Source organism: Asterias rubens, chromosome 7 (assembly GCF_902459465.1).
Source record: "Asterias rubens chromosome 7, eAstRub1.3, whole genome shotgun sequence".
Taxonomy (NCBI): Eukaryota; Metazoa; Echinodermata; class Asteroidea; order Forcipulatida; family Asteriidae; genus Asterias; species Asterias rubens.
In genome coordinates, this window is record NC_047068.1 from 10,564,850 (window position 1) to 10,592,699 (window position 27,850).

General features: G+C 38.5%; 1 protein-coding gene across 1 annotated transcript; it reads left to right on the plus strand.

Annotated features, from left to right (window-relative positions):
• Positions 1 to 27,788, plus strand: LOC117292572 (transmembrane channel-like protein 7). The gene is made up of 16 exons (XM_033774677.1): positions 1 to 479; positions 13,037 to 13,106; positions 14,176 to 14,257; positions 16,668 to 16,802; positions 17,424 to 17,518; positions 18,273 to 18,442; positions 19,426 to 19,573; positions 20,329 to 20,490; positions 21,842 to 22,008; positions 22,598 to 22,715; positions 23,381 to 23,478; positions 24,476 to 24,583; positions 25,163 to 25,369; positions 26,104 to 26,259; positions 26,810 to 26,888; positions 27,434 to 27,788. Exons 1-16 carry the CDS (start codon positions 238 to 240, stop codon positions 27,611 to 27,613), a joined length of 2,217 nt encoding a protein of 738 aa, XP_033630568.1. The 5' UTR covers positions 1 to 237; the 3' UTR covers positions 27,614 to 27,788.
• Positions 27,789 to 27,850: the final 62 nt, after the last annotated feature.

The following is a 27,850-nucleotide window of genomic DNA, read 5'->3' on the forward strand; positions in this document are numbered from 1 at the left end:
CTTGTGTACAGTCATTTTTGGAGTCCATAAAAAAGATTGAAAGCCGGCTTACTTATGTACTAAAACACGACCGTTCTTGCAGATTTATCCAACAACAACGGGGATCTTGGTGCTCTAATTGTGGACGATTCGTATCAAAGTCCATCTGGGCAAGGGACGGACACAGTCGCTGTTGCTGTGAGTGCAGACTCACCAGCGAAACTTCACCACCACAACGGGGCCACGAGCGAGTCAGCCATGTACAATCTCGAACAGGACAACGACGCGTTCAACGGTGGGGATGAAACCGATGCGTTGACCGGGCGACCCGTGTCGAGACACGGCACTGTCAAAGCAAGTTTCAACCGGGACCATAGCCACAATGCTATTGAGTATGAACTGGATAAATTGAAATCAGATGACGGGGAGCATGCGGCAGAAAACAGAGCAAAGGTTATTAGATCTATGCCGGCAACTTTAAACAAGAAGAGAGAACTTCGGTGAGTAAAAATAAAATATTAATAACATTTGAATTCGTACCCAAAAATACTTTTTTTTTATAACCAACATCGGGTTGACAGCCCGGTTCCAATTATACTCTTTCGAAAACAGACTATTATGTTTTAAACTGTAGTGTAAACTGTGTTGTCTCTTTTGTAGTTTAGCTATTAATATTAAAATGAAAAGAATAATTATAAAAACAGATCACTTCATTTTTTCTTAATTTATTTTTGCGGCTGCCGGTCATTTGTTTTGTTTTATTATGAAGGAAGAAAACTAGTTGTTTGTAATACTGAACATCTACTTGTCAAAGTTTAATTGGTAATATTAAGATCAATATGCACAAAATAACAAACCTGTGAGTTGGTAAGACACTGCTCTACATACAATTGCAGGGCTGTATGCTTCGTTTTTGAAAGGGCAAGGGCACCAACCAAGGCATTTTCTTCTTGGTAAAGGGCACCCTATGATGAAACTGCAAATTTGTACTGGAGCATTTTAAGGGCACCAAGGCAATGACCAGGGACACGGAGGCAATCGCCTTTGTTGCCTCCGTGAAGTATCAGGCCTGCAATTGCAAGGGTCGTGGATTCGTGGGTTCGAATTCCACCCGAGAAATATGCCTCCCATGCCTACATGATATTTTTTTCACAGGACTCGGGGAAAGTACTGAGTAGGCTGAACAGTGCTATTAAACACACATCGGTGTATGGGTAAAAACCAAAAATTAATATTCTTTATTTCCGATGCAAATTTAACATCTATTAATATTATAAACCTGTGAAAATTTGAACTCAATTGATTGTCAAAGTTGCGAGATTATGATAATAAACATAATTTATTCATTTATTATGCACAAGTTTCATAAAAAATATGTACAGATGCGCATTACAACAATATACAGATATTAACATTAACAATAATTTAAAAAGATTTAAAAAAGGAAATTACACTGAAAATAATTACACTGAGATAATAATGGAAGAAAAAACACCCTTGTCACACAAAGTTGTGTGCTTCCAGATGCTTGATTTCGGAACCTCAAAGTCTAATTCTGAGGTCTCGAAATCAAATTCAAATATTTTAGTGGAAAGTTACTTCTTTCTCAAAAACTACTTTACTTCGGAGAGAGCCGTTTCTCACAATGTTTTATACTATCAGCAGCTCTCCATTGCTTGTTACCGTCTAAGTTTTTATGCAAAAAAATATTTTGAGTAATTACCAATAGTGTCCAGTGCCTTCAAGACCAGCTTGACAATAATTCTTCCAGGTGGTCGTTTAAAAGCCCACTTTAAATTCAGAATTGCTGCATCAGCTTGCTATTTTATCATTGTAATATATCAATATTCAATTCAATTCAATTCAATTTTTTATTTGTCCCACCATGTAGGAAACTCTATAATAGATGTTAAAAAAGTTTGTTGACCAGAAAATCTACATTGAATTTTAATTTGCTTTTTTTTTTATAGACTAAAGAAATTATTTTACAGGGCCTATTTAAAGTGTTGCAGCACAGACAAAAACCACAAATGATTAAGTGGTCTAGTTAAAAAAAATGCTATTGTCGGGATTCCATTATTTATCTCTAGTCTATCAGCCATGACAGCCAAACATTGTAAACAATATTTTGCATTGTTCATTTTCTGTGGCATGTATCAACCTTCCTCCATGCACCTTAAGCGAAAGCCTAAAGGCCTAATTGGACACTATTGGTAATTACTCAAAATAATTGTTAGCATAATAACTTGCCTGGTAACAAACGATGGAGAACTGTTGACAGTACGATCATGGTATGAGAAACGGCTGCCTCTGAAGTAACATAGTTTATTGGAATTTGACTTTGAGACCTCAGAATTAGATTTTGAGGTCCCAAAATCAAGCATGCCATCTGAAAGCACACAACTTTGTGTGGCAATGGCAAGGGTGTTTTTTCTTCCATTAGGCCTATTATCTCACAACTCCGACGACCGATTGAGTTCAAATTTTCAGAGGTTTGTTATTTTGTGCATAGTTGAGATACAATACACCAAATGAGAAGCCTGGTCTGAAAATTACCAAAGCGTTTAATTGTATGTTTTTTATTTTGATACAGCAGCATAGGATAGGCCTAGCCGTCAAAACTCATTCAGAGAAAATAACAATTAAAATGTTTGTTTCAGGTGCAATCGTGCTAAATGCAAACTTAAATTGTCATGGGGCCTTATGCAAGGTTACATTTTTGTATGTTTTTTTAACAATCGAGCCATGCTATTTAAAAATATAATCGTTGTACACGGCCTAATCAATTAAATCTGCTTCACATTCACAAGCTGAACATCTGTTTGTCTATTTTTTATGTTGATTTGCAGGATGTAAAAAGTGACCTCGTAGCCTATTTTCACAGTATGAACGAAAGTGACTGTCTGGGGGAAAATAAACCCCCCCTTATTCAAGAACTGACCGAAAAATAAATAAATAAGCAAGTAAATGTTCAAGAAGGTTTGCATTATAAGTAGTTTTTCTTGATATTTGAAATAAACGATTTGCATCTCCTTGAGGTGATCCTTCTGCTGCCGCTGCTTCCCAGGTTGAATCGTAAACTTAGGTGTGATCCCTGGCTACTAATGGTAACAACCATTAGTGTCCAGTACCTCCATGGAGCAAATTGTCTGTCTGCAATTAATCAACTAATACATGTAGCAAAGTAATGAATTGATTGATTACTGAATGGGTAGGATTCCCTGAGAACTGTTATATTTTGGATAAACCCCATTTATTATCTCCTTGTAATTTTTGTTAACCAGTCTTCAATTTGACAAATTCTGTTGACAATTTTGCACTGCAAGGGTATCAAAGGCAACTGGCAATTTTTTTTTCCTGCACAATAATGTAGATCTTTTGATTTGAAGATTAAGTACAGAAATGCGTGCTGTCTGACATATTTAATGCAGTACAAATTTATATTGGTGGGCAGGCCTTGATCCTCGCTCTTGAAGGGGAGCAACAACTGTTTCTCTGGTAAGGGGCATGCTTTAACCAATTGAGCTCAAAGTTTCACAAGTTCGTTATTTTATGCATATGTTGAGATACACAAAGTGAGAAGACTGGTCTTTGACAATTACCAATACTGTCCAGTGTCTTTGATCAACATAAGCATTGGTCTTACAAGGTGTGGGGAAAAATGAAAATGAAAATGAAATTAGCTAAGATCAAGAAACTGATCAATGTAATGTCTCAAAAAATATTTTTTTATCAAACCAACCTGAAATAAAAATTCTTCATTACATTTTTATCTTTTGGTAAAAAAAACCCCAGGTATTCAGAAAGAATGAAAGGGATATAATATGCATAAGAGAAATGGTAAAGAAATGGTTGTTTTAAATCTTAAAATCAAATTCCCTATTATAATGATGTTGCTTATTTATATATATTTTGCACAAAGGAACGCTGCAGGAAATTAAGTTCCTAGCCTATTGCTAGATTGAGGGTCTGAAGTCCAAAAACATCTGCTCATATTTTAATTGACATTCAAGTTGATACTAAAAGAAAAATCAGACATGATGCCTAGAATTTTGCGTTTAATTAATGGGGCACATCCATTTTCATTATCGCTAAGGATATTGCACGAACTAAAAGCTTGTTTAGGTAGGGCCAATTTTAAAGAGCTGAGGTGAGGTGACAATGGGTGCGTTGATTAGATTCCAGGTCGACCCCGATCTGCCTCGGTACGTTCGAACAGCTTTGAAGTCATTCCAAAGGCTCACTATGGTCAGCCCCAAGTGCCCCGCTTGTGGAACGGGTCACTTGGGGCTGGCCTGAGGTGCATGACATCACCACGAGAGGGTGGGTGAAATGTTTGAATAGCTCTTGTCAGGGGCTCACCCGTGTGAGCACCGCGGGGTCGACCCAGGGAAGCTAAACGAACGCACCCAATGAATAGACCTTATGCATTGACGTCATCCAGCCGACATCTTTGAGGTCAAACGGTGACGAAACAATCGAAACGCACATAGATTGGCCAATGAACAACCTCCTTTTGACCGCGATGCGGGGGGCGCCGTACTGAAATGACGTCATGTGCATAAGGTCTATTCTGTGGCATCCAAATCTGGTAGAATTGATTTTGAAGGAGGGTCTCACAGTTTAGGAGGAAAACCAGTTAAAGAGCGTCATACAGCACTCTGTGTTGTGTATAGTTTCTGCTACGTCAAAGTGATGGGATCCAGTCCAAGAGGGTCTTGCAGCACTTTGGGTGGTAATGCTGCTTTGGCAAAGTGATTGGAGCCAGTCAAAAAGGGTCATGCAGCACTTTGGGTGTGGGGTATAGTTTCTGCTAGGTCGGATGGGCACCAGTCGAGGTGGGTCGTCCAGCACTTTGGGTGGTGTTTTCTGCTATGGCAAAATGATGGGAACCAGTCAAAGAGGGTCATGCAGCGCCTTGGGTGTTGTAGTTTTTGCAGACGCAAACTTGTTGTCTCCCTGGAAATTAGGAATTTAGAACTGAGATTCCTGCTGGTTTTTTTATTTTATTTGAAAAGGGAAATCTTACACCTGTTGTACACTGTAAATGTACCTGTTTTTTTTTATTATATTAAAAGCAAACAGAACATTTGAACTGTACAGATTGGCTATGGCTGTCAGGCCATAGCTGTGTAAGGCTATTGGCTGCAAAACATGTTGATGGGCTTTCCAGGAACCCAACTACAGTGGCAGCCAAAATACAGATTTCATCAAACATACAGTGTCAGGATGTTATAGTTTATAGGATGCAAATGTTCTGTTATCCAGGCAATGATTTTCTACAATTGCAGGAAAAGGGTTTAAATTTGCCGACTCTATATTGATAGATTGATATCTGTTTTCTACTTAAGTCTGATTTAAATCCGCACAGTTGCTCTGAATTGAATGTCTGCCCTTTATCTACTTTTATATAGCCTGTGCACGCCATACTAAAAAAGAAGTCTGATTTCCGATTTTGTTGCATTAGAAAAACAGTGAAATTGTAATTTAACTACCCTGAAAAGTCTATAAAAATGTAAACCATTTGTAGGTCAGCCCCTGTGCTCAATAAAATATCAGACTTTTTTAACGACAAAATGATAATTAATCTCAAAATAGTTTTGGGCTGACGCTTTGACCCTAGCAGGGTCTTTTTAGCCTTCACGAAAGACTCTGCTAGGGTCGAAAAGTTAGGCCATTTTAATTTTAATTACATTTACACCTCCTTTTGGCTGGTAACCATTTACATGTTTATGGGGAGAGCCAGCTGCATTTTCAATTAGTAGCCTACACACTTTGCATAATGTACAAATCAGAGCCCCAGTAGCCTGGACAGCCAGAGTAACAGGAAGTAAATTGATTGCATTAATCCTCCTGGATGCTAGACTTGTGGACAAGTCGTTTATGGTCCCACGCGGTGAGATAGTCGAGTTGCAGCGGTGCTCTCCACGTGAATTGCTGGTTGCTCGACTACTGTGCGCTGCCCTACTTCTACTCCCCATAAGTCGGCAACCAGCAGTTAGCGCGAGAGCAGTGACAACTCGACTATCTCACGACTTGTCCATAAGTCTACCTGGATCATGGCCATAACAGTAACAGCCAGGTGATCTCCTAGCAACTGGTGAAATGGCTGTCATAACAATGTATTTTTTGTTCTTACTGCTTTTAAAAGGGTGTGGGTATTTTTGGTAGGACACAAAACGGTACTAAATAGATGTTTCCTAATAATGCATTTTGTCCTGTTGGCAGGCATGTAACTTTTCAGTATATTGGGGTCCAATTTTATGGCCTTGCTTTAACTTTCACGGTTTTGAGATAATGATGGTAGAAAGCTCCCCTAAATGCATAATTTACATAATATAATGTGCAATCTATCTAGTATACAAAGTATACAATACCCTATCCCGAGGCGCAGAACAAAATAACATAAAAACATATAAGCAACAAAAGAGAAATATAGAGAAATTATAAGCAACAAAAAAGAGAAATAGAATACAAAGACAATTATACAAGATGAATAATCTAAGTCTAAGATTAAATTATTATTTGCTGAGGCTTTGTACTAAATAGATGTTTCCTAATAATGCATTTTGTCCTGTTGGCAGGCATGTAACTTTTTTGCGTATTGGGGTCCAATTTTATGGCCTTGCTTACCATATAATTCTGCGCTTGCTGCCCATAGAATTATCTGTTTTACAGGGTGCAATAAGTGAAATACTGCAATAAGTGGTGCTATGAAATTGGATCAAAACGATTTCCTTGTTTTTTTTCCTGGTTTTTTTTTCTGACTGCTTAAAGGCAGTGGACCCTATTGGTAATTACTCAAAATAATTATTAAGCATAAAACCTTACTTGGGGTATGTTCAGACAGCGTAAAGTTAGACCCGAACCGGTTTAACTTTTATGAGCAGCAGGGGGTGATCGTAAAAATAAAACCCCTTTGCGTTCAGACAGCACTGAGTTAAACCCGATCGTGTTTATCTTTGGTTTTAAGAGGTCAAAGAAAACGCAACCCCGTTACTCTAACATCCTGTTTATTGTCCTGTTCATTGGTCACTGTGTGTTTACGTAATGATTACGGAGGTCAATGGGTCGCCTGTTGTGAGTTAAACCGGATGTGGTCTTTTTTATTCTGTCCACACACAGTGTTAAACCCGAAGCGTCTAAAGATAACCCCCTCCCTGGACGGTTTATCTTTTGTGGGTTGAACTCAATTCGGACTAACTTTAGATCCGTTCAGACACACTGAGTTGAACTCGATCGAGTTGAACCATGAGTTAATCCAACTTTAGTACCGTGTCTGAACGCACGGTGACGAGTAATGGGGAGATGTTGATAGTATAAAACATTGTGAGAATCGGCTCCCTCTGGAGTGACATAGTTTTCGAGAACAAAGTAATTTTCAAAGAATTCGATTTTGAGACCTCAGATTTAGAATTTGAGGTCCCGAAATCAACCATCTAAAAGCACACAACTTCGTGTGACAAGGGTGTTTTTTCTTTCATTATTATCTTGCAACTTTGACGACCAATTGAGCTCAAATTTTTACAGCGTTGTTGTCTTTTATGCATATGTCGAGATACACCAAGTGAGAAGACTGGTCTTTGACAATTACCAATAGTGTCCACTCCCTATAACATGCCCTGGACTTCACTGTCACAGCAGTCTTTTCAAGTTCGCAGATATATTGAGATTTGTTTCCACTTCACTTTATAAACTATTAAAAGATTATGCGATGAGGCCTTAATTGGTCGTTTAAAACCAGCAAGGCCGTGGTCATTTGTCGTGGTCATTTGACAAATGACCGAGGTGAAGGCAATGACTTTTATTTTTAATCAACAACCATGACCCTGAAATGGCTAAAGGGCTATTTTAGACCAAGGCTCTTCTACTTCCACTCTAGAATGCCCTTTTTGATAAAAATCATTATAACGCTTCATAATGGACTACTACCTGTAGATCAAAATCACTCTGCAAGACGAACAGCGATTCTCGGTGAAAGGGCAATTTCAGACCAAGCCACTACTCTTCTATTTCCACTCTGAAATAAAAATGCCCTTTCTTATAAAAAATAGTTATAAAACTTCATATTTCACATGGATTCTACCTGTAGATCAATATCACTCTGGCGAGATGCCCTACAATTCTAGATGTGATTTTCACTTTGATGCACACACTTCTCGCCCCAATTATTTTAGAAATGTTTCATCAATACGAGATTTAATCAGTGATTATAAAACGTAGGAAACACAAAGTCAAACCTTTGCAAGAATTTGACTCCCTTACAAAAAAGTAACCCTTCGTTTAAGGGTGTAGGGTCTCATAATAACAATAATATACACATAATGAATGTTTATGAGTGCAATGGTGCGAATATGTTCATGAGTTGAAAGATGGAATGTTCTATTCAACGAGGCGGGTTGAATGGAACATTCCAGCTTTCAACGAATGAACATATTCGCACCATTGCACGAATGAAAAACATTCATTATTTGTTTTATATAACATCCAAGTAGAACCTTGTAATTTTGATTGAAAGATACAACTTTCAAAACAAACAATTTCAACTGTAGAAGCCGAATGCTAGTAATTTTACTATGCCTTCTTGCAGAACACCTGCTGCATTACCAAAGACACGCACACGCAGTGATGTTTTTACTCAGCTTTTTTGTTCCATCCGAAAAGTACCATTGCACGCTGCCAGCGTGCAATGGTACTTTTCGGATGGAACGAAAAAGCACGGTGAGTGACTCAGCGTGCAATGGTACTTTTATTTGCTATCACGTGACGGACAATCCTCCAATCAAATGGCAAGGATCTGCTTGGGTGTTATATAATAGTATTATTTGATTTGTATAGCGCCTAATATAGAGTTATTTCTAGATGCTGTAGAAATATCTCAAATAAATATCCTGTTAAATTATTTATAATTGACTGAAAAATTAGCACACAAGCATGTCTATTTACAAAATTAGCAATACTTCATTCTGTTTCTTCTTTTTATTTCCACATTGCAAACTTTCAAACATCACTTATCAAAACCTCTGTTTGATTACTTACTTTGATTGGAACTAAAGTTTAAATTTTGCAAAAAAATCTTTAAAAGCTGCTGCATTCTACAGCCAGCCGACCAGTTAGCTATTTATTTTACTAGTAAAGTTAAGATTTGAAAAGGAAATAGGGAATGCTTTAGTCAACCGAACTTCTTGGATAGAATTCTGACTGGTCCTGAGGTTTTTTCAACTGGCATTTGGCCAGCAGACCACTGTTAAGTGAAAACGCTCTCTAGTGTTTATTCAACCATGGAGGATGATTCAACCCACTAAAGCCATACTTTGGTGTGCAAGTGAAATGTACACAGAGCAATGACAGTTTGAACTATTTTCCCTCCCTCATCCATCGCACAAACACAAAGCAAAACAAGTTGATATCCTTTCTTATGGACCACTTGGCTGTGGAACTTTGTATCTCTGTATGTGTTTGTCTAAGAAGTTGTTGTGTGTTGCTATAGTTACATGACAACATTGCTCCACAGTCTGGGGCTCATGTTACACTAGGGTCAGTGAAGCTGAAATGGGTCTTTTGTTGATTCAATAAACCCCCATTGTGTCCGCTTGTCCAAAGCCTCCCCACTAACTGTGTGTTACATTGATAAAGTGCTGACACATACATTACATTTGCACCTACATGTACGTGCTCACGCACATGTATAACCATACACACTTTTTACATTTAACATTTGTAAATGATGTGCTCATTAAACATTATGTAGAGTCATTAATGTCAGTATGAAACTTATGACACAGTTGATTTTAAATAAGGGAATCAATGTGTGGTGAAGAGGTTTTCAACTAGTGGTTTAAACCCAACGAGGCCTGGTTCTTGATAATTTTATCTAGACGATCAAGAACCAGGCCTCGGTGGGTTTAAACCACTAGTTGAAAACCGCTTCAACACACTTTGATTCCCATTCATAAATACCTTTTCGGTCAAAAAATATCAACACTTTTTGGTCAAAAAGTAAAATAAATGCAAGAATGATGATTGTTCAATGACAACACCCCGCCAGCTATGAAATGAGAAGGCCCTCGGGTAAAAAACTCCTTATAAGGGAATGCTGTGCGCGTTGCGTGTATCGCGTGATGTGGCACAACTGTCCCGGCCGTTGCTCTCGACCAATAGAAATGAAGGTGCAAGCTCGCGTGTTACGCCCATGTTTTTAACACTTTTTACTGGTCATAAACAAAGGTTTATACACACCCACGTGAAGCGCACAAACATTTCTTAAAGGTAATGTATTTATGGTCAGAAAAGCACTATATCAGCACCTTGTGCAACAATGAGTTTTTGCAATAGAAATGATAATATTCGGTTTTACCCGTACCCCAATTTGTGTAACTGTATACTTCCCAAGTGCTGTGAACAAAAATTCACTGGCATAAATGTATTATTCTTACTCGGTTGGGATTCAAACCCACGACCTTTGCCATTCTAGAGCAGTCGCTTATTTATTCAACTAGACCACCGAGATTCTGTGGTGGTATACAGGCTATGTCATCACTTGCACTGTTGAATAGGAGGAGTTCAAGGGTTTAGGTACTTTTTGCACAATTTCTACAATGTCGCGTAAATAATTTTTATCTCAGTTTATGACATGTGAAATTTACCAATATATGGTACATGTACATTTGGTATGGTATACCATAGTACATTACCATGGTATATTACCTAAAATAAATTCCATCTCACTGAGACAGAAAATATTTTTGCAATTGTTTTACTCATTTCTCAAAAACTGCAGCACCTCAGCAAGTAATCACCTCAGCAAGCTTTCTACTATCATTATCTTAAAACCGAATAAATTGTATGGTAAATCTGTGGACATTGTGTTTTTCTGCTGACAAAAAGTACACAGACCCTTTAAAGGTTCCATTAAACCCTAATGGAGCTGGTAATAGGCCTACTAAGTGAGCTATCTCATTGATAATTTAACACAACTGTCTTTTTAACTGTCATTCACATTAGAGCTTTGGAATCATCATAAATTCATGAAATATTTTTATTTGGTCTGATTTAAACCTTGTTTGTCTGTTAATGGATCCTTTATGTAGAATATGCCCCTGGGGAGTGTTGACTTTTAAAGTGATAGTGGTCAACGCATCAAAACTTGATGTGCCCATAAGTGGTTCTTGGTCTCGAGTCGAGACTGAGTCCTTAGTTTTGAGTTCGTGTCCAAGACCCAGTTATTTGGGTTGAGTCTTGAGTCAGAAGCCACTCAGATAGAGTATGAGTACACGTCCTTAGTTTCGTTACTATCAGTAACGCTATCAGTAAAGTCAAACTTTCTTTAAATGTATAACACTATCCAAAGCTACAGGTAATTTTCAGAGTCATTACTAAACGTGTCCAGTGCCTTAAAGTTTGTATGAGCCAAGCTGCCATCTGTCGCCCTGTTGAAGTTGAGCAGACCATAGAGAATTTCTCTATTCATATAGAGTCGATAGAGTAGACTAGAATAATAACCAGCGTGGATTATTATAGACAGGCCTGGATGCAGCTAGTCCCGCTGTGTTTGAACAATGGCTTGTGTCGTACATGTATTTCACTAAACACTCTCTTTATGTCTGGGTTTAGCTAAGGATTTTTTTTTTTACTGTGTTTGATGTCTCTAGTTCAAATACAATTCATGTTTTTTAAAACAGTATATTTGAACTTGATGTATGTTCTACCAATGGACCCTTCCCATGAAATATGCTAATTACATTCACGCATGCGTACAGACCCTGTTGGTTGGCAAACGCCATAGAGTTGTGCACTAAGCAGACGCGCAATCGCGTCTGCGTCACGCACCCATTAGCCGTGTACAAAACAGCGCGATGTTCCCTCATTTTGCCAACCAAAACATAAGTGCGCACGCGCTATGTGCAATTTACATATTTCATGGGAAGGGTCTATTGGATTTGTGTATTTACCTCTTTAGCGTCTTCATCCCCCTAACCTCCCCCAACTTAAAATTTATATTCCACATCATTAATGTAAGAATAACAGTTTCCAATTTCCAGATTCAGATACATTGCTAATGTTGATTTATAACTTTCAATTTCGTTTTCGCGCGCACTTGATTTAAATTTTCTCATTTAGATTCGTTTCAGTTGTTCTGTTAAATTTATAGGCCTGTTCAAGACTGAAATTAAAGGCAGTGGACACAATTGGTAATTGCTCAAAATAATTGATACCATAAAACCTTACTTGGTAACGAGTAATGGGGAGAGGTTGGTAAGACATTGTAAATAGGATTAATTTAATGCTTACTACTAAGTGTTGGCATGGTTGGCGTGTGCGTAAAGCGCTCACCTCTCACCAAGGTGACCCCGGTTTGATTCCCGGCTGGGGCCATATTTGAGTTGAGTTGTGCGTTGGTTCTCTGCTGTGCCACAAGGGTTTTCCAGACCACTCGATTTTCCTCCCTCCGGAAAAATCGAACACTTTCAATCTTGGCTGTGCTCCGTGGTCATAATGGGTTGATGTGGCTGGCAGCCAAAGGCGCCCTTGCATGCCTGCTTCTCGAACACGTTGTACCCGTATCCTTCGCAATTCAGCTCTTAGCTGCGACTAAGGATGATTAGCCCCCCAAATTATTATTATTATATTGGTAGTATAAAACATTGTGAGAAACGGCTCCCTCTGAAGTAACGTAGTTTTCGAGAAAGAAGTAATTTTCCACGAATTTGATTTCGAGGCCTCGGAATTAGATTTTGAGGTCTCGAAATCAAGCATCTGAAAGCACACAACTTGGTGTGACAAGGTTGTTTTTTCTTTCATTATTATCTCGCAACTTTGACAACCAACTGAGCTCAAACTTACACAGGTTTTTATTTTATGCATAATGTTGAGATACAACTAGTGTCTTTAACAGTGCCTTTAAGTCCCAACCATCGAGAGTGTTGTTGAGGTTCTTAAATAGCTCTTTTTGTTTCCTGGTTGAGTTCAAAGCAGTGCACTATCTTTTTATATGATTGTCATGTTGTCTAAATGTTTTTGTGTCATTGAACGTTTCTTTTCTCTGTTTTTGTTTCAGTGAAAAGTATGGAACAGGGAAGTTAAAAGCCCTGTCAGGTTGGAAATCATTCAAGTACAACAATGCATTGGTAAGTGTCAATCTTAATTGGTTAGATTGAAGTTACGGAAGGTTCAAAGTTACCATGTTTAAAGGCACTGAACTTTATTGGTAATTACTCAAAATAACAGTTAGCATACAAACTTTCTTGGTAATGAGCAATGGAGAGTTGTTGATAGTATAAAACATTGTGAGAAAAGGCTCCCTCTGAAGTAACGATTTTCTTAAAATGAAGTTTTTTATCACTCAAATATTAAAAGATTTCAGGTCTGAAGTCTTTTTCTGTCATCTTAAAGCACACAAATTTGTGCACCCCTTAGCAACAGAAATAGCCGTAGGCAAAGACACTAACTCAGATATATGGCTTAATTAATTGTATGATCAGATCAAACACTTTGGGAAAGAGAATGGATTGATGGCCTTGAATTTGTCCTTGGTCAAACATTTGCCAATCAAAGTAATGTACCCCAAGGAGTGTCTTAAACTATTACTGAAAGTGATCTATGATAAAACCTTGGCACTTCCTGCCGAAACTTAAAACTGGGTTTATTTACTCATCAAATAGATGATAGTGAAAACAAATGTAAGATTATAAACTTCCTAAGAATACATCCATGACTGGATCTCAAGGCAATGTTAAAATAGCAAAAAAGAACAACAAAAAAGAAGTCGGCAGCAAAGGACCGAGGTAGCCGGCACTTTTGGACAACACTGCGACCAGCCTGGGTTTGAGTAAAAATGGTCAACCTTTAGTAAACCATGGTGCACACTCTATAAAAACAATCAGTTGAAACTATGGAAACCTGGACAAACATTCAATGATATTGTCAGTAAGTACTTTTATGTTAAATTTGCATTAGGGATAAAGAATATATTCATTTTGGTTTGTAACCATACACCGATGTGTGTATGTTCACTAGTACCCAAGTTCTGTGAACAAAATCACAGGCATAACACTCGGGTGGGATTTGAACCCACGACCCTTGCAATTCTAGAGCAGTGTTATACCAACTAGACTACCGAGATTGCCCTATTTTAAAACAGCTGAAACTAGCCTAAGTTTATAATGAAAAAAAATACATATATTTTGATTTTTGCAGAGATGGAAACACTTCAAGGAGAGTATGTACGATTTGGTGCTGACCTTTGAGGTATGGCGGGCGTCACTCAAAGAAGTTGAAGGTATGTTCAGATTTTAGAGTGGCATCAATCCTACCCGATATCCTTCAAACCCTGTAAAATTCACTCCCTTGGTTTTGATAACAGGCCTTCACGGAGACAATGAAAACGATTTCCTCCATGCCCCCTGGTCACTGCCTTCCAGGCCCTTGAAAACACTCTTGTAGAAATTTACAATTTCCTCATCGGGTGGCCTTTACCAAAGAGAAAATGCCATTTCAAAAACGCCCTTTCAAAAACATGCCAATAAATACTAAAGGCCTGAAATGCTAAAGTTTTTTTTTTTTTTTAAGTAGCATTTTACTCACACAAAGAAGTTTCATGAAATTACCCCCCACCCCCTCCCTGGCTCTTATCACACTGAAAAGATATGAAATAGGTTCGGCTGTGATCAACAAATTTACGTACAATGTGTTTTATTTATCTCAAAGCCTGTATTTGATAGCTTGATATCGATACCAGTTTTCCTGAAAAGTCCTTCCTTTTAAAGTACAACTTAAAGGGTTTGTATACAATTGGTAATTGAAACCCACTGTTTGTTTCAATTTTTATAGATATGCCATAAAACTAACTTGTGAAAATTTCACTTTAAAGCCATTGTACACTTTCGGAACAGAAAAAAAAAAAAAAAGTTCACAGATTTACAAAATAACTTACAGGGTTTACAGAAGGTAATGGTAAACGACTTCTCTTGAAATATTATTTCATGAAATGTTTTACTTTTTGAGAAAACATTAAAACAATTATCAATTCTCGACTACAAGAATTACGGATTTATAGTAAACACATGTCATGACACGGCGAAACGTGCGAAAACAAGGTAGGGTTTTCCCGTTATTTTCTCCCGACTCCGATGACCGATTGAGCCTAAATTTTCACAGGTTTGTTATTTTATATGTAAGTTGTGATACATGAAGTGCGGGCCTTTGGACGAAAGTGTCCAATGGCTTTAAAAGGTGGTAATGTTTTATGAGATATTGCTGGAAATCTGGATCGGTTATGTCCACGCAGAAAGAACACTCTGCAATTGGGAAACCATCTGAGAAGCTCTAACGCTTCTCAGATTCAAATTTTGAGGGATAAAATTGAAATGTTTCTCAAAATGATTGCCATTAATTTTCAGAGTCATAAGGCCACCCAAACGTATACACACCCTTTAACAAGTAGTGCTGTGTGCAGAGAAACATTGGCACAGCTGAGGCGACGACACTGTTGTTGTCAAATGGATTTCATTGTCCATTATCTACGTTTTTATCTTGACATTTCCTGAGTGCTCAGATTTCAAGATTTCTTCCACACACATTTTTGATTGTCACCGATTCAAATGTTGGCGTGTGTGGACAAATGTATATGGTGGAAACAAGTAAAAAGGTTTTTTCCCACCGTTATTATAGGCCAGGAATTATATGGAGGTGACTGCCTCTGTTGTCCTTATCTTGGCTTTGTTGCCCCCTGCAAAATTTTCCCCATCAGAACCTTCCAGAAGAAGGGCCCTTTGAGTTATGAGACCGGCCTTGCCATCTCACAAAATTTAACTCTAGGACGGTTATTACAATTTGTTTGGCCACTTATTAGTCAAAACATACAGGAAAATTCAAAAAGGAGTTGACTGGGATTAGTGATGTTTTTCAAAACAAACAAATGACACTAACAAATTCAGTAAAGAATATATTTAACAAGCACTCTCTCCTGCTTATTAGAAAAAAAAAGAATGAAAGAAATCGATCAATCCTTAGAGGAGTTATATCTATTTTAATAAAGCTACACATTTTGCATCACCTTGCTACTTACTCAGATGTTTAGATTCAGTCTAGCGTTAACATTCAATGGACAGCCACCAACATGAGTGCTTTCAGTAAACAGTCCTAACTTCTCTTAAAAATTATAAGTTTGTTTCAATCGTTTTTCAGAAGCAAGAAAGAATGCTTGTTACGTGCTTCAATGGGGTTTTGAGTGCCAGTTGCTGTTTTGTTTTTAAATCATACATCTCGATCAACTTCATTTTGACTCACACTGTAAAGGCAGTTATTAAAATAAGATAAAACTGAGAAGAAACTATAAATAAATAGTAAACTTGTGGGTGCAACTACAAGCAAAGTATGTAAATCTCTTTAGTGGGAGTGTTGGCTCTGAAGAGAGCAGGTTTGGTCTCAACGTTTCAAACAGTATACCCTGCTTCTCCTAAAGACGAGTCGGAGTAGAGTATAATATTTGAAACTTTGAGACCAAAGCTGTTCAGAGCCAACACTCACACAATGGTTGTACCCGCAAGTTTACTTTATTTATAGGTTCTTCATATTTCTCTACACCATGCAATGCTTCAAACTATACTTAAGATAAAACTGTTATTGAGTAAGCAAAGTATTCGGTAAAAAACACAGTGTATTCAACGACGCTCTGTTTCTCATTGCAGGTAAATTCGGCACAGCTGTGGTATCTTACTTTGTCTTTCTCAAGTGGATGTTATTCCTGAATCTGTACATCTTTATCTTGATGTTTGGATTGATCGTCATACCGCAATTCAGCCTCCGCGGTCAATACGTTGAAAGTAAGTTCTGACAAACAGTAGCCATTTTCTAAACCGAGGTTTACTTCATACTCGTTGCATTTTCACTCGCAGCATGCAGAGCCATTTATAAATAATAGTGAAAGTGTCACGGCCGAGCGGTTAAGAGCACCGAATTCAAACTCTGGTGTTTCTCATCAGCAGAGTGTGGGTTCGAATCCCCAGCCGTGACACTTGTGTCCTTAAAGCAAGACACTTAACCATTGCTTCGTCCTTCGGATGGGACGTTAAGCCGTTGGTCCCATGTGTTATGTAACGCATGTAAAAGAACCCAGTGCGCTTATCGAAAAGAGAAGGGGTTTTCCAATGAATTTTCCAATGGAAGTGCCCTTTGCAAAATGAAAATGGCATTGCCCTTTCAATATGTTTTAAGATGAAATTCCAAGCCTGTCTCTGGTTTTCCTCCCTCCTGAAAAATCAAACACTTTCAATCTCAGGATGTTCTCTGTGGTCATGGGTTGATGTAGCTGGCTGTCAAATGAATAACGTTTCAGCTGTAAGGATAATTAGCCTCCCAAATTATTGCTGTTAATATTGTTGTCAAGAACCCCAAAGGTTTCTTCACCTAAATTTATCTTGTGACTTGTATTTTGTTAACCACAGCATCTACTTGCGAGACAGAGTACAATAACAACGTGGACAACAAGTGTGCTGAAGGCCAGACAGATCAATGTATTGTGGACTTCATTGGTGGCACGGTAAGTAGCTATGAGTCAGGGCTCGAAATTGACACTGGGCGGCAGAACTGAGGCCAGTGATTCCATCGTCGGGCCAGTAAACTTACAACCATACAAGTCTGGCTGTCTAGTGTTTTTCTATGAAATTGAATCCTGGATGTCTGAAAAAACACAAATCAAAAAGATCAGCAGGGGTTGAAACTTTGCATTGTGGAAATACGAGATACTATTGGGTAATACCATGTAATGATAATCTCTAAATGAGTTGGGGTGGTTCTGAAAAGAACCGTTGGTTTCAACGTTGGTTTCTGAAAAGAACCGTTGGAAGTGTCGTGGCCGAGCGGTTAAGAGCACCAAATTCAAACTTTGGTGTTTCTGATCAGCAGAGTGTGGGTTCGAATCCCCAGCCGTGACATTTGTGTCCTTAAGCAAGACACTTAACCATTGCTTCGTCCTTCGGATGGGACGTAAAGCCGTTGGTCCCATGTGTTGTGTAACGCATGTAAAAGAACCCATTGCACTTTTCGAAAAGAGAAGGGGTTCGCCCCGGTGTTCCTGGCTGTGGCTGCAATTACCTATCTTTCTGAAAGTTTGTATATAATCAGCGCCTTGAGTACCTTGTTTGGTAGATACGTGCGCTATATAAGACTTCGATATTATTATATTAACTCCTGATCATTACATGATGTTACCGCAAACCTCTCTATATAATAAAAAGATCGTTTGAACTAATCTCATCTAATCACATCTTGTTTCCCCCTCTTCTCCTGTACAGGGATGGATGGAGCAGACTGAGTTATTCTACGGTACTTACCCACCGACGTTCAGTAACACCAACAGCTCCTCTCTTGTCACCTTCTTAGACAGTGTCTACATCATCCCGCTGGCCTACCTCCTTACAACGGCCGCCTATTTTCTTCTCTCGCTTCTGCTGATGGTCCAGTAGTAAGTTAGCATTCTGGTCTTTGTTTTATTTTAATTTAATGCAAGTTGCAAGACACACAAGGCCTGAAGGCCACTTCAAACTGTGGGCTGCAACTATTTTTCCAGGGGGCCGTTGCCACCTACTCCTGGGGCTGAAACAGGGTTACGTCCTTCACCAGTTCACAGTCCATACGAATGTAGGCTTGGATAACATCCATCAGAAATAACGAGCCTGGCTGGAAGAGCACAAAGCACTACCTCCCCAACTTTAGAGACGCAAAAAGAGCGCCTGAAGCGAGATGTATATAAGATGAATTTGATAACTATACCCCTAAATGCAAGGAAACAAAACTTTTGGGATGATTTGTTGTCTTCTTCAATGAAATGAAATTAATTTCTTTTTTACTTGTCTTCTTTTGACCATTTGACAAAGATATTAACAAGGGTTTCTATATGAATAAGATATGATTTATCAATATCTTTAAGATATGATATATCAATATATGTTCATAAAAAACCTGTTTCATTGGGTTTACCACCTAATTTTAATTTACTGGTTTAATTAGGCTGTTTGATAACTTTTTGCCTGTCTCAGGGCTTAAAACTGCGTCTACGCATGTTTTTGATGAAAAATACAGGTTTTGGGGTTTCAGAATACAGTTTTGTGATCCCAGAGGTTGGCATGTCTGGAGATAGCTCATTTGGTGGAGCACATTATTTTAGAGGTCCCGGGTTCAAATCCCACTCCAGTCACTTTTTAACACCCTTTTCTGCTAATTTCTTTGCCATAATATGGCATAGTTGTTTGTACCCCTTGTATTTTGTAACCAGTGAGCGATGCTTATTTTATCCATTCATTGTAATTTTTGTTAACATATTTGTTCTGAAAGAGTTTTGTCTTTTTATCTCGCTTTGTTTTTGTACATGGCGCTTTGAGGCTGTTTTTTTTTTTTAATTATCATTGTTATTTACTGTTGATTTCTTTTCTCCTGATTTCTCTTCAGTACTGCCCGTGGTTTTAAGGAAAGTCTATCCAACCAGGAGGACTTCCAGTACAAGTCCTGCAACAAAGTCTTCGCTGCGTGGGATTTCTCCATGACTGACGAGAAGAATGCCTACTTGAAATGTAGTAGCATCCGTTTCGAACTACAGGCATGTGACATTTAAAAAAAATTGTATAAAAGAACTTACCGAGGCAAAGGCATATATCTACATTTACACAGGACTAAAACAATCTAAAATGGTACCAAAAACAAAAGGTATACTTTGCCTTTTAGTGGCTCCATGAAATTGTGTCAGGTGGGATTCAAATCATCGACCCTTGTATAGTGGAGCAGATGCCTAGACCACTGACTGTGAGCTTTTTCTTCCTGCATATTTATTTATGTGAACTTGTTCACCATTATTCACCTACTCAGACTTTACAATCATCTCCTTGCTTTTAACTACAAGAGCTTCTTCCATTTTTTAATGGCCACAGATCATTTTCTTACGTCGCACTGTTTCTTTGGAATAGTCTTCCTGTGCATATTCGCCAGGCTAGTTCTTTATAATGTTTTGAAGTCTCTGTTCATAACTCATTTATATGTGTAATCTGCTTATTTGTAATTGTATCTTTCACTCATTATATATTATAAGGTTCTCTTTGTGCGCTTAGAGGCTTTTTGCATTAGACGCTTTACAAAAGAAAATCAAACTGTGTGAAGGCTTTACCAATGTGTGTTGTTGTATTAAGTTAACACTCCTTTCCGTATGAATTCTTCTCTAATTGTTATTTATTATTACTATAATGTTGGTACCCTCCCCAGGGTGATAGGGTCTGGTCCAGTTTCAAATAAAATAAAATAAAATACAATACATTACAATTATTATTATTATTATTATAACTAATGTTTGTCTAATTTTAGACGGATCTTGAGGAGGAGAGACAGAAGAGGAAACGAGCGAAGAGAACCAAAATGGAGAAATTCAAACTGTATTCGGTCCGCTTTCTGCTGAATCTGGTTGTCTTGGGGATCTTGGGCGGAGCCGGTTACCTCATCTATTACACCACAGATCTGTCTGTACAGGTGAGGATACCGCGAGAGTTTATCTATTCTGATTGGTCGAGAGGAGTTAAGGGCCAGTCACACTGCAGCGATAATAAAAAACGATCACGCTAACCAGGCAGGCTGTCGATTGTTTGAATAAGCATGCACGTATTCTGCACAGAGCAATTCAACCAATAGAATGCGTTCTCTTTGCGTTGTGATCGTTATCGTTTTTTTTATTGCTGCAGTGTGACTGGCCCTTTAGTGTCGTGGCCGAGCGGTTAAGAGCACAGAACTCAAGCTCTGTTGTATTTGATCAGCAGGGTGTGGGTTTGATTCCCAGGCGTGAAACTTGTGTCCTTAAAGCAAGAAACTTAACCAGTGCTTCGTCCTTCGGATGGGGTGTAAAGCTGTATGTCCTGTGTGTTGCTTTAAAAATGCACTTTATTCCAGATTTTTAATGTAGTTCTTCTTGTTTTAAAGCCATTATACACTTTCGGTACAGAAAAAAAAAACAAAGTTCACAGATTTACAAATAACTTACAGGGTTTACAGAAGGTAATGGTGAAAATGCTTTACTTTTTGAGAAAACATTAAAACAATATCAATTCTTGATAGCGAGAATTACGAATTTATTTTGAACACATGTCATGACACGAAGAAACGTGCTGAAACAGGGGTGGGTTTTCCCGTTACTTTTTCCCGACTCCGATGACCGATTGAGCCTAAATTTTCACAGGTTTGTTATTTTATATAGATGTTGTGATACACGAAGTGTGGGCCTTGGACAATGGACAATACTGTTTACCGAAAGTGTCCAATGGCTTTAAATTGTTTTAGTTCTATTTAAATTTGTTGATTCCATTTAAATTGTTTTTTGAAATTTTTATTTTTTGGTCTACTCTCTTGTCCTAAATAAGTTAATAAGACTTCCCCAACACCTGCAACTGCTTATCAGGGTTTTCTTCCTTTTTCTCTTATTAGTATTTCTATTATTTCTTGATTTAATGTTAATTTGTATGCCTAGCTGTAAACAAGTGAAATGGAAACTGAAAATAAATGTCTCTAAATTGAATTGGATTGAACCTTATTCTTATAAAGCCCGGTTTATACTTCCTGTGAGTGCGAATGCGATGTAATTTGATGCAAATTTGACTTCACAACTCTGCCTTCGCTGCGATATTCGTAAGAAAGTTGAGCACAACTCAACTGACTGCGAATTTCGTTGTGAATTTGTGACGTCATAATTCGTATCCGTTCGCATTCGCAGGAGTTATGAACCGGACTTTATTCATACAAAATAATTAATAACAGTCTCAGAAGTCAATAATAGTTGTTTCGAAAAAGCAAAAATAGTTTTCACTAATTCCACTATTTTGCTCCATTTCAGCATTCCAATGAGCCAATCACGGGCAACGCATTCGCCAGTCTCCTGATTGGTTACCTACCATCAATCACCATAACGATTCTGAACGGCGTGGTGCCTTTGATCTTCAATGTAGTCGTACGATTTGAAGACTACAGTCCGCAGTTTGAAATCAGCATCACTCTGGTCAGGTAAGAGTCAGGGTTCCAGACTTAAAGGATTGACTTTTTTAAATTTAATGCTGACAGGGAAAGTTATAAGGAAAGAATTATTAGTCACATGTGAAAGTTTCAGCTGAATGCAGTGTCTACTTGTTTAGAAAGCAGCAAAAAAAACTGTCACAATATTTTCACAGGAACGTCAAATTCATCCACTGTTGAGGTGAGGTGACAGCGGGTACCAACCGAACCTTTGGCCACACCATTCCCAAACAGAAATCGGATAAATGATTCATTGTGAATTGTTTCTCAGTTTTAAATGTGTTTATTTGGTGAACAATTAACCACACCATATTTCTTTGAAGGGAATCCTTTCTCAAAATAGCTATCGGGCAAGCTTAGTGTCTAGTTGGTGAGACACTGCTCTAGAATTTCAAGGGTTGTGGGTTCGAATCCCGGCCGAGTAGTATGCCTGTGCCTGTTTCTCACAATGTTTTATACCATCAACATCTCCTCATTGCTTGATACCAATAAATTTTTTATGCTAACAATTATTTTGAGTAATTGCCAGTAGTGTCCAGTGCCTTTAACACTCTTGTATTTGCTTTTATCGGCTACACAGGACGGTGTTTCTACGTCTTGCATCCCTTGGAGTATTATTCTTCTCACTCTTTCCGCTGATTGTCTGTGATGCTGAAAACGAGACAGCTTGTGGAGTCTGTAAATCTGGAAGCCTTGTGGTAAACCATTGATAATCATTCTTATGTTAATTCTGCAAAGGTGGTTCTTGTGATTGATTTAGCTTAGTAGTGCATTTTTGTTGCACAGGCTTCATACTCCCCAGGGAGCTGAGATGGTTTGATGAACGAACAAAATGGCCCAGTGACCTGCGGCCGATTTCACAAAACGCTAGGATTAATCCTATCTCGAGTTAGGTCTAGTAACCCGCCCTAAACTAGGACGGGTTGAATGCGTCCTACGTCTTCAGATAGGGAACTTAACTCGTCCTAAGTCCTAAGATTAATCCTAAGTTAGGATGAGTTTGGTGAAATTGACGGCAGGGGTATTAATGTATTTGTATTAAAGTCAAGACAAATTGTTGGTTCTTCTCAGAACCAAGACTTATCACAAGAGCAGTCAGTTACACGATAGTCACCAGTAAGCTTATTCTTCAGTACTTTAAGTGATTTGTTTTTTTAATTCATCGCAAGACAAATTGTCAGTATCACCAAAGTGATTTGTATTGTGACATCACACTTTGCTTCAGCAACTATGATTGATTTGCAGTTGATATCAATCTTTAGCTATTTTTGAAATTGGCCCCAGGTGTTCATGTTTTATGCAACACAAGGTGTTTTTTCTTGTGTGTTCTCTAGTTAACGTCATTTTCTGATTTATTCATCAGTGCTGGGAGACGTATGTCGGCCAAGAATTCTACAAACTGACCATCACAGATTTTGCTGCTGTCGTTCTTGTTGTGCTGATTGTGGAATTCCCGCGAAAGTAAGTAATATCAAACGGAGATTGTTGGACATAACCGCTCCAGATTTTCGCCAGAAATTAAAAAAATGCTACACTATTTGGTGTATTCAGGGATGTTATTTCTCTGTTTTTAAACAAAATTCAATTTTTTTTTTTTTTTAATCTGTGTTTGTTCTTGTTTTTTTTCAAAGATCAAATTGTAATACAAATGGAGATTTAACCATTATAATAATGCCCCAGATTGCAGAGTAGGGCTTTATGAACTGGGCTTCATGCTGGCAACTTTTCGAGCTCGCATGCTTTTGCCCCTTGCGCTTAGAGCAGTTTTTTCTCAACAGCCTATCACATCCCTGTGTATTTGTTTCTCTTGTTCATAACCCCCAGGTTATCAATGGTCGGGTTGGTTAATTGGTATCTTTTCACATCTTCCACCACCGATGTGAAAACCCCAGGGGGCACTGTGTGGAATGGGTTTTCAGTCTTTACCTGATTGTGAGGGTTTTCTCTGAAATAATTCCAACATCTAAAACTTTAACTTCCATCCTTGTCTTCTCTACATCTGGCTCTTGGATAGTGTAGTAATTTTGTCCTTCGGATGGGACGTATCCCCGTTGGTCCCTTGCATTGTCGAATGCACGTAAACGATCCCAGGGGTTTGCCTGGTGTTCCTGGCTGCGGCTGCTATATGCGCCGAAGCACCTTGTAAACCCATAGAAAGTGCTAAATAATAGGGTCTCAGAAATCATAATTACAATAACCTATCTTTCTGTAAAAATTGTATACTAAGCGCCTTGAGTACCTTGCTGGTAGATATGTGCGCTATAAATGACTTTGATGTTATATTATTAATAATTAAGTTCAATTTTCTGAGAACCATTATAAACTGCACAACCAAAACTTAATTCATTTATAATCTTGTCCTTTGTTAATGTTTCATTATTAATGATTATTAGCCTTAATTAATAGCTTAATAATAAAAAAAAGTACAATTATCATTGTATTTGTGTTTATATTGTAGATTTGCTGCTAAGCATCTTCACTTTGGCATCGCACAAACTCTTGGCCATATGGAGTTTGAGATCCCAAAGAATGTCTTGGCTATCGTGTACTCACAAGCTCTCTGTTGGTATGTAGAGGTTTTTTGTCTTTGAAGATTTTTAATTTGAACTTGAGTAAAAAGTTAAACATGAAATGCTCTAGGCCCAATTTCATGGGTCTGCTTACTGTAAGCAAAGAATCGGCACTTGTGGAAGCAGTGAATTATGTGCTTACGGCAAGCGTTTTTCTCAGGTTAGCGGAAATTTTGGCTTGTGCACCTGCGGACTCTATGCTTACAAGTCTATCGCAGAAATTTGGTGCAAGCAGAGAATGGTGATCGTAAGCGCATAATTGGGGGGTTAGCAGAGCCATGAAATTGGGCCCTGGGTTTGATCCTAGTGATGGTTCGCTGGCAAAATAGCAGTTGAGTTGGTGGTGGAAAAGCTTAATCGTTCCAAATTGTCTGGGTGGCCAATTGAAGAAGTTGAAAAAAATATGGATTGCAAACATTTGCACAAATTGAAGCATTTTTTTGGTTTAAACTTTAAATTTTCATTATCGTGCTCTCTAAAAGAATTAAAAATGTATTTGAAATAAAAAATAATGTCATTCTGATTTCCTTGAAGTGATTCAGAACGATAAACTGTTTTATCCCCTCATCTTGCAGGATTGGTTCCTTCTACTGCCCCTTCCTTCCAGCCATCAGCCTCTTCAAGTGTTTCGTCTTCTTCTACCTCAAGAAGTGGAGCCTACTCTATAACATGGTGCCGTCCTCTCGTCCATTCCGTGCCTCCAGATCGGGCATCTTCTTCATGGTTATCTTGCTCATCACCTTCATGCTGTGTATCGTACCTGTGGGGTACTCCGTTGGCGCGTAAGTAGCATGGAAGGTAGTATTAGAGTTGTAGGGGGTCTTGAGTCTTGAGTTGACAGCTCTAGTTTACCGCTCACGTAGGAAGACAAAACTGGGATGGTGCATTAGTGACGTCATTGGTCGACACTGCAAGGGGGGGATTATTATTAGTTATTAGGTAGCTTCAAGTGTGGTGAGGCGTGATCGAGCGGTCAAATGCACTGGACTGGAGTTCTGGCGTTTCTGATCAGCAGAGGATGGGTTCAGCTCCTGGTCTTGACGCTTTAGTCGATTTTCTTTGTTCAACACCCAATATCTTTCTTCATCTAGTGAAAGGCACTGGACATGTTTAGTAACTGTCAGAGACCAGTGTTCTCACTCGTAAAATCCCAACATATGCAGAAAATAATGAACCTGTGAAAACTTGGGCTCAATTGGTCATTGAAGTTGCAAGAGAATAATAAAGGAAAAAACACCCTTGTTGCACAAATTTTGTGCATATATGTTGGGATACACTAAGTGACTTTACTGAGTACAATATTAATCTGTTCATTCAATATCATCCCTCTAGAAACCTTCAGTCCTTTTCACTTGTTGTTCCTTAAACTCGCACCTTATATGGGGGGGGGGGGTCATTGGGACATGCTGGATCTTCTTTCGGGAACAAATTCCCTCAAACTATTTTTAATATTTCCAAATGATATGGCGCATGTCAAATGCCTATTATTATCATTTCTCTTGTGTTTCTGTCTCAGGATTGAACCTTCCCGTGGCTGTGGGCCGTTCCGTGGACAGCTTACCATGTGGTCAACAGTCACTACAACAGTGGAACAATTCAATAACTTCTTTGAGGAAATCTTTACGTTTATTGGCTCTGCAGCCTTCGTGGTGCCATTCGTCACCATTCTCTTGTAAGTTTCTGTTTTGGGAATATTCTTAATCCCTGATGCAAATTTATTAAATCTATTAAACCATTTGCAATACCCACTGCTAAACAATAGGATTCGAACTGCCTCTAGCCACCTGGCAATCTCGATGGTCTAGTTGGTAAGACACTGCTCTAGAGTTGCAAAGGTCGTAGGTTCGAATCCCACCCGAGTAATATGCTTAGTGATTTTTTTGTCCCAGAACTCGGGTAAGTACTGAGTATACAGTTCCAAGTACACATCTGTGTATATGGGTATTTAAAAGCCAAGATGAATATTCTTTATCCCAATGCAAATTTAACATCTAGTATAATATATGAATTTGTACTCTTTTAAATGAGCAAGGTCTGGGAGGGCACATCTTTTTGGGTGACATTTTTTAACTTTTGCCCTTCCCTGGACGGCCTCTGCTTACAATTATTGTATTGTCAGAAAAATTAACAAAATATATAATAAATAAATAAATAAAAATTAATAAATAAATGAATAAATAATTAAATAAAAATCCTTGACCACATATTTTGTTGATATACAGATTGACGCTGTACTACTACCACGCCATTGCGTCTGCTCACATGGAACTTGTTAGCAGGTTGAAAGAACAGCTTGTACTGGTGAGTTTATCGTTTTCTTTGTCACTCAGTAGCATCTCAGTGCACCCTCTACAGTTCTCCAAGAAGAAGTCAATTTCGAAGTGCATTATTGTAAACAGTTGGCAAGATTGTAGTCGTCTTGCAGTGAACATTGTGAGAAACAGCTCCCTCTAATGTGACGTAGTTTTCGAGAAAGAAGTAATTTTCCTCAAATTTGATTTCGAGACCTCAGATTTAGAATTTAAGGTCTCGAAATCAAGCATCTGAAAGCACACAACTTTGTGTGACCATGGTGCGACAAGGTTTTTTTTTCTTTTACTAATATCTCGCAACTTCGACGACCGATTGAGCTCAAATTTTCACAGGTTAGTTGTTATATATGCATATGTTGAGATACACCAAGTGTGAAGGCTGGTCTTTGACAATTACCAATAGTGTCCACTGCCTTTAAAGTGTCCGTCTGGCCTTGTGATGTCAGGTGACCTCTCATTAAAAAAAAATAAAAATTGCTGGTAGTTTTTGTGAGGCCGGTGAGTAATGGTATGTTTGTTTTTTTTTCAATCTAGGAGGGACGCGATAAGCATTTCCTACTTACGCGTCTCCACGAGTTGGAGCCCAACGTCAAGGGACACAAGAAACGTAATATGCTTCCCCAGAAGTCAATCACCCAGCCCCCGAAGCAGCCATCACAAGCCTGGTCGGCTGGTGGTCCTATGGATGGCCATCCGTTTGCTAATACGCCTTAGACTACCTCTGAGGCTCACCACAGATTATCAATTTCATAGAGCTGCTTTACGGCCTATTTTTTGCTTACTGTTTGGTTTCCATTTCATAGCGCTGCTAACCTTCCGGTGCTTACTCCACGAAAATGAATGACGAATGAACAATACAAATCCATGGTGAACGCGCAAAATGGCTGCCTTATTTTTTTGCTAACCTGTGAAATATGTTTACACCTGTTTTCTTTTCTTTTCGTTAAGCAG